This window comes from Poecilia latipinna, unplaced genomic scaffold, assembly GCF_001443285.1.
Source record: "Poecilia latipinna isolate Pla-1442-1.1 unplaced genomic scaffold, P_latipinna-1.0 Scaffold127, whole genome shotgun sequence".
NCBI classification, from domain to species: Eukaryota; Metazoa; Chordata; class Actinopteri; order Cyprinodontiformes; family Poeciliidae; genus Poecilia; species Poecilia latipinna.
In genome coordinates this window covers 223,815-235,479 of record NW_015112743.1, presented here as the reverse complement: position 1 = coordinate 235,479, position 11,665 = coordinate 223,815, and the positions used below count along the sequence as shown (strand labels likewise).

Below are 11,665 nucleotides of genomic sequence, written 5' to 3'. Positions count from 1 at the left end.
GGGGGGGGGAGATTGGAGAGAAGAGGAGCGGGGATGTGAGGCGTGTCACCTCCTCCCTCCCCCCCCCACTCCGTCCCAGCTCGCCCCCCTTCTCACCAACTCCTCCCCTCCTTTGGGTTGACTCTCAACCTCACCTTGCAGAGGAAGTGTGGCTTCGACTCCAGACTTTATGACTTCTCCCATCAAACGCCAGGATTTTTCACTCCCACACGGAGCAAAAGGCGGCCGGGGCACACTCATGCCCACGCCCATGTCAACACACGCAGAGACACACACAAAGGGGTCCCTCTTTCTCTTCTCTCAAATGGGCGGAGGGGGGGGGGGAACCGTATCGGGTCACGAGTGATAAAATAGATGATGACAGCATTATGGTCAAGATCCTGTCCCATGCAACGCCTATCGGGACCTCGGTTGGTTAAAAACACCCTCCCACTAACCCCTGGAGGGAACGCTCCAGAGTCCCATGCTGTTGTCTGCTGGGGGGCATGCAGAGGTTGCATAAGCATCTCTCATATTTCTGTCAGCCCCTTTTGACACGACTGCAGACCACAACAAGATGGGAATGGTCCGAGAAAAGATGAAGCTGACAGGCCGGGGTCTGCAGCCCCTGATAAGGAGCTCGGCCGCCTGCGGGTGCTGTTTGGATTTCTGCCTGCAAACAGGCGCTTCACTCTCTGCAGCTGAAATAGCTCCAAGTCTAGACGTTCCAGGTGCAGCAGGTTGCTCTGAGTTCCTGGTGTTATCTTAGTGTGTGGGGAAAGTGCTCTAAGCTAACACAGGCATCAGAATGTGCAACAGGAGTTAAAAGAGTTCATTTTCGACTTGTGGCTCAAGTCGTCTTGGAGTTTAAAACAGAAGGGTAACGTTCATTTTTTTCTAAACTTTGAGAAGGATTGAGAACAAACACAGGGGAAGTAATAGGAAACAATAAATAGTCATGACTTGATAGGAGATTCTCCAAAATAACCTTAAGTAGAAGTAGCACTGTTTAAGACAGAAATCCAAGCAAACATGTATAAAATCATCTGATTATTTTTCTTTAAAATAATTTAAAATAATATATGAATTAATACTTTACATTAGCATATTTTTAGTCAGATTTGCTTGAAGGTATTTCATACTAACCCATTAAATCCAATTGTATCACTCAAGTGCATGATGTCCAGAGTATCATACTTTGTTGACTTTGTTTGCAACATTAATCGGGCTAAACTAATTTTAATGTTGAACAAAGATCATCAGAGTAAGAATAAAAATTCTGTACGCATGAATTAAGTTGAGTTCAATTTATCTAACCAAACCAAAACCTGAGGATTCGAGATGCTGCTTACATAGAACCTGCCTATCAACACAAACTAGGTTAGAGGGCCTCAAAAAGAAAGAAACTGGAGAAAAGTAGAAGAAAAGTCACTGAGATGACTGGGAAATCGAACAGTGGCTCCACAGAAGTGACCGATCTACTGGATCTGCACCAAGAACATCACATGAACAGTCAGACATGGTGATAGAGGTGTGATGGTCTGGGCCTGCAGACCATGGCAGCAGAAAATCCACCAATAATCGACTCAAAAATAAGAAGATGAAGGTATTAGAGAAGCTTCAAGTTTCAACTGAGAAAGGATTCAACGTTGTTTATTTAAGCTTTATCTGCTCTTGTCAATTCAACCGTGTGAGTTGTAAAGTTTATTGTAGGGAAACTGGAACCTCAAACGACGAGTCATGCAGAGATCCACTTTAAATTAAGAAACAATATTATGAGTTGATAAACGTGATATTGCAAGTTTTTATTGCTTAGTCAAATTGTGCTACTTGATTAAAGTTACTAATCGGACTGTTTTGTGAAATCCATCAGCCTCACTGTAGAGATAGCTTGGCATATCATGGTTCATTTTTATATTTCTTTAGATGTTGTTTTATATCCTTATTTATTCAAAATAGAGTCTGCCTTCCTAAAATCAAGCCTTATTGCACAAATCTGGTGACATCACAAAAGGCACACAGAAACTGTGCTGTTTCTCATAGTACTTTTTTTCCTTGCTTTACCTTTTTTCATATTTTTAATTAATATTTACTTAATCCAATTACTATTTCATATTTGTTTTTAATATGACTGCAAAACAAGATATTTTTTTTATCATTTATGTATATATTTCTTAAATACATTTCAATAAATATGAATAACAGAAAAATTAACTAATTCTGCAGTTTAGTTAAAAAGTCAAATTCATGCCTCCAAGTAATTATAGTTTGCATTTTGTAAAACATATATATATATATTTTTTTCCCTTTGAGAAAACTAGAACAGAAAATCGGTTGTACTTATATGGTGCAACATTACAACTTTCATACAACAGTTTTTCCTTCCACCAATTTTTCATCAGTGACCTTTGTGATCCCCTTGTGAAGGTGATCAAGGACTGTCTGGTGGATGTCTGACAAGTCAGCACTTTTCTGCACGGTTGTGTAAACAATAACAGAGCGTGTCTACATTCTCTCAAAGTCTTATATTCTAAACGTTCTTATCATACAACTTCTACAAATGTCAATGTGACTTCTGTGATTTCAGGTTGTCTCTAGGTTAATCAAGCTACAACGCCTCCTTATTCCTCAGGCTGAGTTCATTGATTCAAGGCTCTAATGTAGTTAACAGGCCAATACACAAACTGGTGATTAAATCTTTTTGCGTATTTAGCCTGGAAAAGTGCCGCTGGGGGCTGGGGCTGGGGCTGGGGGCGGGCACACTGACTTGTGAACACTTGAGAGGTTGTCCTCATTTTGGCGCAAAAGTTGATAAATTTGTGTTAAATTCTTAAATGAGTCTTATTGCTCTGATGAATATACATTTGAAATCTGGTAGCCAGAACCCCCAGTGATTATAGCCGCTCCAAAACAGGGTCTGAGGCGGGTGTGACGTGAACTTTTTTTTTTACACCTTTGTAGTAGTGGGCACTCCCTCCGCCCGGTGATTGGCTGCCTGTGAGTTTATAGCGCACCACTGTTCACATTCACTGCTGACTTCTGTCTACCTTTTCACTTATTGCTGCATCTGTTTGTGACTTTCTCTTTTTCCTTTCCAACTTTAACGCAAGAGAGTCAAAATCTTTATTTTTCTCTCATATTTTTTCCCGTGTTTTTTTTTTTTTCTCTCTCTCTTGTTGCTGTGGTGTGGTTCCTGCGCGCAGTCCGGACGCCTCTCCAAACACCTTCCAGAACCAGTTTGGACAGAAATGAGTAGTCCCGATGCGGGTTACGCCAGCGACGATCAGACCCAGGCAAGGTGCGCGATGTCAGTCATGATGCCTGGAATGGGACACTGCCAGTGGGCCGACCCGCTCAGTCCTCTCGGGGACAGCAAGGTGAAAAACGAGCCGTGCGCGCCAGGAGGCGGCGGCTCCGGCGGCTCCGGCGGTCAGGGACGCGGCAAGAGCGAGCCGCGGATCCGGCGGCCCATGAACGCGTTCATGGTCTGGGCGAAGGATGAGCGCAAAAGGTTGGCGCAGCAGAACCCGGACCTGCACAACGCGGAGCTCAGCAAAATGTTAGGTAAGTGCATTTAAATGTTTATTTATTTAGGTTTCTGCTGCTGACACAGCATTTAGCTTTTAGAATTTGTTATTTTTTAATCATTTCTACTGAAAATTTCATATTTTTATTTTTATCACATTGTATCAGTTAGCTCATTTAGTCATTACTAGACTACTTTTAATCGCTGCTCTCATTCCGTCGTCTAATATTTACAGGGGTGCTTCAAAAAACGTTTTCATGGGTGGACTAAGTTGGGGGTCACTTATGACCTTGTGGTGGGGAAACAACAACATCAAGTAACAGAAACAGAGTTTACTGTTTTTATGTTGCTGTTGTTGGAGCTGAGAATGAGAGATATTTATTTATAATCAACACTTTTCTGTGCCACAAGATCCAAATATATAAAAGGAAATTAATTATTTTAGATTTATGAATACATTACATGAATACAACACTCTTCAATACATGTATTCTAGTGCAATACAAAAAAAACTATATGATTTCCTACTGCATTTATGATCCTAAGTATTTTGTTTTTGCACACTGATATTTCCATTTAGTAGCGTAGACATACACAGCTATTAATACGGGTCTGGTAAACACAAAAATGTTTTAAGCATGAGAAAATAATATATGCTGCACCTTCTTGTAAACATGTACTCTCCTATCCTAAATCATTATTACTCAATTTTAGTACAAATATAAGACGTTGAGGATAAGGTGTCCTGTAAATATTTGATTTGCCGTCCTGTTTTTAAACTCTCTACGCCAGTTAAGCCACAGGTATAACCTCAAATTCCTGTCCCTATTCCCCTAAAATGGCAACAGGCTATTTTTATGTGCATCACCAGAGCCATGTACAGTATCTGCTGACGTATCACTGATCCGCTCCTCTTGACCTGCAGGGAAATCCTGGAAAGCCCTTCCCGTCACAGAAAAGCAACCCTTCGTGGAGGAGGCCGAGCGGCTGCGGGTCCAGCACATGCAGGACCACCCCAACTACAAGTACCGGCCCCGGCGGCGTAAGCAGGTGAAGCGGATCAAGAGGCTGGACTCGGGATTTCTGGTCCACGGTGTTCCCGAGCACCAGGCCCCGTCCATGCCCGGGGACGGCAGGGTATGCATGGACAGCCTGGGTCTGGGCTACCACGAGCACGGCTTCCAGGTTCCCCAGCAGCCGCTCAGCCACTATCGGGACGCTCAGGTGCTCGGGGGACCCTCTTACGAACCTTACAGCCTTCCCACTCCTGACACCTCTCCTCTGGACGCCGTAGAGTCAGACTCCATGTTCTTCCCTCCACATTCACAGGAGGACTGCCACATGATGCCGGCGTACCCTTACCACTCTCAGGTGGCAGACTTTCAACCTCACGAACCGCTCTCCAGCCACCACAGCAACCCCGGCATCATGCACCGCCACCCGGGCTCGGCTCCTGAGCAGCCCCCTCCGTCCTACATGAGTTGCCCCAACCCTTTGGCCATGTACTACACCCAGCACTGCAGCCCCGGCCACCCCAAGCGGCACCCCGGCGGGGCAGGGCAGCTCTCCCCTCCCCCTGATTCCCACTCTCACTCGGCGGACAGCATGGAGCAGATGCACCACTCAGAGCTTCTGGGCGAGGTGGACCGCAGCGAGTTTGAGCAGTACCTGAGCTCGTCCTCATCGGCCCGCACGGACATGTCGGGCCTCCCTTACGGGCCGCACGAGGGCGGCATGCAGGGACCCGAGAGCCTCATTTCATCCGTGCTGTCGGACGCCAGCACGGCCGTCTATTACTGCAGCTACAACAGCTCCTAACCTCCACGATCTTTGAAGCTAATTTTAAACAGAAATACTTTTATTTTTATTTTCCACTCCTGGCACAATGAAGCTCCTGAGATTTTGTACTGTATCTGCCCGAAAACTGTTAGAAAAGACCTGAAATATTTTAATCTTAACACTGGTTTTAACTTCTCTTTTCTTCTCTTGCAGGGATATTTAGATTATAAATATTGTACAGTCTCAAATGTATGTATATACCGAGTTTTTTTTTTATACTTTTGCACTTTTAGGAAATAAATGACTGCAAAAATATTTAGCGTTTGTATCTATTATTCAAAATTATGTGAAATCTTTGACCTTTTATGAATCTTTCTTGAAGTAGAGTAAGAACATAAAAATAAAAAAATGTTTACTCAATAAGTTTTAATTTTAAAAAAATAAAAGCCGAGAATTGAACATGGACTGCTTACTGGTATTAAAGTATACTGAGATTTTAAAAGTTTGAAAACTGCTAATAAATTCAGTTTTCGCTGAGTTCCCTTCCCCCACCTGTTGCTGCAAACTGCCAGACAGCTGGCTAAAAGACGGCCACAATACTTTTCCCTTCATAGACGCAGCACAAATGTGGAGGAGGCTCCTTTAAGAAAATGATTTTAACTTCCAGAAAAAAAAAGAAAGAAAAATGTGAAACTTATTTGAGTTGAGGGACTGCAGATGGAAAGTGAAAGGAAGAAAAAAGTGTGGCAGAAAACATATATCATTTCAAAGATTTTATTTTACACCAAGAGTTGGCACCAGCCCTGCCAGAAGTACCAACACCTGGCATGTGCTTGAAAGGCCAGCAAACTCACCTGACCCAAACCCATTAGAGAATCTATGAAAACCAAGAGGAAGATGAGGAAACACTAGACCCCCCCCAAAAAAAAGCAACCTGGACTTCCTTAACACCTCAGAGGAGTCACAAGCCGATCACAGGCTGACATTTCAACGTTAAAAATCCTTTTTTATTAGTGTTATACAATCTTAGTACTTTTTATTAGAAAGTTTGGTGGAAGGTAAAACTGTGGCAGGGAGTCATGTCTACAAAATTTACTGGTTTTAATTAGTAAAAAGGCTGTCAGACAGATTCTGTCTGATTGGGATGGATGGATGGATGGATGGATGGATGGATGGATGGATGGATGGATGGATGGGTTTAATATATTAAGACACCTTTTTATGTGTACAACTGGTGCTTTTGTGAACATATCCTGTAAAAACTTTAGTCTCCATTAAGGAGCTACAAAGTTCGGTTGATGTTTAGTTGACCTTATTTCTCATCTAAAACAACACAGTGTAGAAATATTTCCATGCATAAAAAACAGGTAGTCAGCAAATATTGCATGACATTATAATATCTTTTAAAAATCCTTAAAATGTATCATTTCAGCAGGAATATTCTATTATTCTTTTAAAATAAAAGACACAAGATCACGATGTCCATGTTTGCTAAAATTCTTGATATTTTTACTGTGATGATTTTATAGGGATATTTTTGCCTCAGATTGTGAAACTGGGCCTGAATATTGTACCGACCCAGACCCGGTGCAAATGCATCACCCTTGCTCTCCTTTTACAGTTCCTTCTGAAACCAGAGCTGTTTTATTTTACTTTTCCACATCCGTCTGAAGCTCCAGTTACTCACCTGGAAGCCGGGCAGCGGACGGAGTTCCTGCGACCCGACTTCCTGGCCCAGACGGAGTGGAGGTAATCCCATCGTCCGCGTTACACACGGCGCCTTGTTTTCTCAGCACAGGAGCGCGGTTTATGCTCCGGATGTCCTGTCTGTAAATGATTTAGTCTCTTCTGATTAATGCTCGAGGGGTCATTAAAAATCCGCCGAAGTGGACTACACCTTCGCGGAGATAAAGTTGACCTCATCTATTCCACAGTTGTGCTTATTAACGCAGCGGTGACATCAGGATTTATTTCCGTGGGTATTCCTGAACGGCTACGATATATTTACCCGCTAAAGCCAGCACGGTGCTTTGACATCAATCAAAGTTATCAGGCAAAAATCTTTACGTGGTCAGACCGAACCTTGAGGGATGAGTCAGTGTATTTATAATCCAACAAGAGCGCCCACTTTGTAAATAGAGATTTTCCCCCTATTTCAAAAGGAAGAGCTTCTTCTCACAGGGGTCAATCACCCTGACCTGGAGAGCCATTTTTAGCACTTCAGAGGAAACATGTTCCAGAGGTGTATATGTTAATGTGCTTTGTTCATGCTGAGGGTTTTACAGTGTTCTCTTGGGTTAACCAGTGTCAATTCTTCCCATAATACATTTAAATATGTGTCTTTAGTTGGAATAAATCAGCAGACGGTCGTTTATCTGCCGAATTAGCTGGAAATTCAACATAAATTCCTGAGTAAATTTGTAGAAGACGTCCTGACGTGACTTGACTTCCCTAAACGGGCTTCTTCTCCCCCAGGCAGTGCAGGAGAATCTTCTGTAATTGGTGTGAATGTGTTTAAATTCAGTCTGCAGCTGAGTGGCAGGTTCATTCTCCCTGTTGTTACAGCTAATGGGCGCATAACGACGGGCTCAGGCCTCAATCCCCCGAGGCTTTAAGCAGAGTGGGTGTGGGGGGGTCACCTGCCACGGACAGACCCCCCACCTTTAGTCGTGATATTTTCCCCGTAACACTAAACTGATCTGGGCAAACTGACCTGGAAGGGAACGGGGAAAAACTGACTGTTCAGATTGATTATTATTAAAAAAAATAACAATGTTATAATCATTTTTATCATTTTTATGTATTTATTTTATTTTATACTTATAATTTTGTTGTCATATTATTTTAAATTGTATAATTTTAATATAATTTTATTTTTACTATTATTTTTTTATTATAATATTTTTTACCCTTTAAATTTTTCCAGGGCGTTCATTCAATTTCTTCACTTTTTCCATTTTTAACAGCCATAAAACTTAATGTATTGCACTGGTATTTTATGGATTCGTTCAACAAATGAACCTCATCAGAACGCACATTCTAATTTATTAAATGTGACTGTATTCGACAAGCAAAGACAAAGTAAATTAACAATTGGGAACTGAGATGAAAAATTTCCAACGTTTTAAAAATGTAAAGTCTGAAAAGAATCGTGGCCGTTTGTAATCAGCTCCACTGAGCCGATACTTTTTAAAAACATGTCAGAGACGTGGGATAGAGATTAAGTTAGAGAGCATCTTTGATCATCAGTTGTCAAGTTTCGCCACAGATTATCAGCTGGATTTAGATCTGGACTTTGACTGGGCCACTCCAGTACTTGAATATGTTTTGATCTAAACTAGGGGTCTGTGGCTCCATCGTTACATGTGGCTCTTTGGCGACTCCACTGCGGCTAATACAAAACCAAAATAAGAAATGTCTATAATTATAAAGGCAATAAAAACAATGACAGTTCTTCCACATGTGGCAGTCTGACTGACTGACTGACAGTATGTCAGAGAGTCATATTTCATAAGTTAGAATAAAAATCCCGATGAGTCCCGTTTGTCAGATTAAAATGGCCTTTTGGAAATAGCAACTTTTAAGCGAGTATTAAATATAATATTCATCAGCTTCACTTTTCTGTTTTTTTTATTGGTTTGATGCAATATTCTTCTTTTAAATGAGAAGCTCATTTCATTGGCTATTAGCAGAAGTTTATCATGATTAAAAAAAATTCAAAATGAAAGTGATAAAATATGAATCTTTGTCTAATCCATTGCTTAATGCGTTCCGCTTAGTCTTTTCAATAACATCATAATTTATTGAATGCGTATGTATTTATAAAATCCGTTCTTTTTGAGGCTCTAGCCAAATTTAATTTTTCAGGGTAAAATGTAAACCTGTTTGTTGCAGGTGATGCTGCATGTTTAGGGTTGCTGTCCTGGTGGAAGGTGAACCTGGCCCCGGTTTTATGTTCAGACTCTAACAGCTTTTCCTCTTGAAGTCCTCTGTGTTTCATCCCATCAACTCTAACCAACCTCCCTCTCTCTGCTGAAGAAAATCTCCCCGCAGCATGATGATTCCACCACCATGTTTCACTTGGTGTGTTCAGGGTGCATCCATGTTTATAGGTTACATCCAAATCCTGCTTTGAACATCCCCAGCTTTCTCTCTGACCTGTCTGCTGCATTCCTTGGCTTTCATGATGTTTGTTTTTTGTTTTTGTTTTTCACTAATATTCACTAATATATATTCCCTAACAAACTTCCAAAGCCTTTAAAGAACAGCTGCGATTACGATTAAATTAAGTCGCACAGACCCAAATTAAGTGGACCCTAATTTTGCAATGCATTTTCTTTTGGGGTATCAGAGAAAAAGAGGTTGCAAGCATATGCATGCTTCTTTTTTACTTATTGTAAGGCAGTTGTGCATTAAGTAACTCCTTAATGCTCCCAAATAATGATAATAATTAAAAAAAAAACAGAAGTTTAGCTGCTCCAAACGGAGCACATCTCAGAGGAAATCAGGGCTTTAAAGGTGTTCCTACTTCCTCCCCATGTTTGTTTTTGACTCTGCTCTGCATATGTGTGTGTGTGTGTGTGTGTGTGTGTGTGTGTGTGTGTGTGTGTGTCCCTGTGTTTGCGTGTCCTGGGGCCTCGCTGCCAGCAGTGTGCACTGGGGAGATTACAGAGGCACGGGCGTCTACATTAACATAGCAGCTCTTAATCATTGCGCTGCTCTAATCTCATCTCAGGTAGCTGCCTTTCACAAACACTCACCAGCAAACATAAATGCATCAACCCACAAGGAGGTTGGCCTGCAATTTAACCCGACAACACCAGCAGGATCAGCTGCATCTGACCAACTGAGGCACAAACACAACCAGAGGGAAGAGTTACGTATAATTTTATCATGATAGAATCAACACTTGATGATAGCATCATCTGGTGTTAGATAAACATAAGAAAGAAGCAATAAATTGATGTGCAAGCACTTATCTGTAATTGGTTTCTGTCATCATTCGGAAATAGTGGCTTAAAAGAATGACTAAGCAAAAAATTTAATTACACTCTTTCAAGTCGTACAATATTAGAAATAGCAGTACTTTTACTTATTAGATAGCTTAGGTCTATAAATGCATTTCTCTTCACACATTTACAAACATTTAATTAGAAAAACCTGGTATTTTCTGGTTATATAAACACTTGCTTTCGCATACATGAATCAGACGCCAAACCTAAGAGACATTTTGCGTCATGTCAGGACTCGCAAACCTGCAAAAATCAAATGCACATGCAAATAAATTTTACTTAAAATTGCAGACTTGTTTGCTTTTTCACTGATAATTCCCAGGCCAGGTTTCATAGAGAGCAGCAGATGAGTAGAGGTAGCAGGGACCCAAACTGATTAAGTCATTGATAGCAGATCGCAAATACAGCATGCAAGACAGCTGCAGGAGAGGGTGTGTCCCGGGTCTTAAGCGAGGGCTGGTTGCTCATAATCCCCGGCAAATGCTGTTCCCCTCCGGCCTGATCGCCTTTATGGTCTCTGCCCGGCTCACCAGCGTCCAGTTGTGCCCCTACTAAATATAGATTCACTGATACGGATTGTTTTGTTTTGTTTTTTAATGCTTGCATTCCTGCTTTTGTTATGTTGAAGTTCTAATTACTTTACGAGTGAATTGATAAACCGAGCAGGTAACTTCGCGTGTCTTTTTCTTTCTTATTTTGCACGTGGCACGCATGTGTCAAAATTCACACAGAATTTTCACAAATGACTATTTTTATTGCAAAAGCTGACATTGAGAATTATCATAGGGTGTAACAGCTGTAAGCAATTTTTAACATTATCGTAGAGAATTTTCTCTCTATGCCTACCACACCTGCAATTTAGATTTCGAGAAATTTTTACCCTAAAGCTAAAATACCTTAAGACACCAATGCAATCATAAGAGACTGCATCTATATAAAACTGCACGATAGTCATTTAAAGGGGAAAAAATACGTAAAAATATGCTTTTGGAGACGTAAAATAAAAGTGTGCTAAAGTAGGGCAAAAATTTGCACCCTAAGATGAAAAGGAAGTTTTGAGCACCAAAGCAGAATACAAGGTGTTGGTTTGGCGCTGGAGTACATTGTTCAAGCCGACTAGTACATTTGTTTCAGTCAGGAATTGACACACGGAGCTGAATCAACTCCGGACCGCTCCTGATCAGCTCAGCACTCTCTGTTCTTTTGTTTGAATCCCCTGGTGGCACTCTGGACAATTTTTAGCTCACACCCAAGCGGGTAGTGAGTATAAGATGACTACATCAGCAGTCAGCTTCCTCTTTACTGTTTTTCTTTGGAAGGCAAAAATGTGTTGGCAGACTACAACCAAAGTTTGCCCTCTTTAGGTCCT

At 41.4% G+C, this 11,665-nt stretch overlaps 1 protein-coding gene across 1 annotated transcript; it reads left to right on the top strand.

Annotated features, from left to right (window-relative positions):
- Nucleotides 1-3,000: 3,000 nt before the first annotated feature.
- sox17 (SRY-box transcription factor 17) lies at nt 3,001-5,652 on the top strand. Its single transcript, XM_015028525.1, has 2 exons — nt 3,001-3,543; nt 4,431-5,652. Exons 1-2 carry the CDS (start codon nt 3,228-3,230, stop codon nt 5,321-5,323), a joined length of 1,209 nt encoding a protein of 402 aa, XP_014884011.1. The 5' UTR covers nt 3,001-3,227; the 3' UTR covers nt 5,324-5,652.
- Nucleotides 5,653-11,665: the final 6,013 nt, after the last annotated feature.

Bases quoted from the DNA above. Each gene is read 5' to 3' on its own strand.
- sox17 (XM_015028525.1), top strand. From the start codon at position 3,228: ATGAGTAGTCCCGATGCGGGTTACGCCAGCGACGATCAGACCCAGGCA. The intron at 3,544-4,430 runs GTAAGTGCATTT...CTTGACCTGCAG, and splicing joins GGAGCTCAGCAAAATGTTAG to GGAAATCCTGGAAAGCCCTT.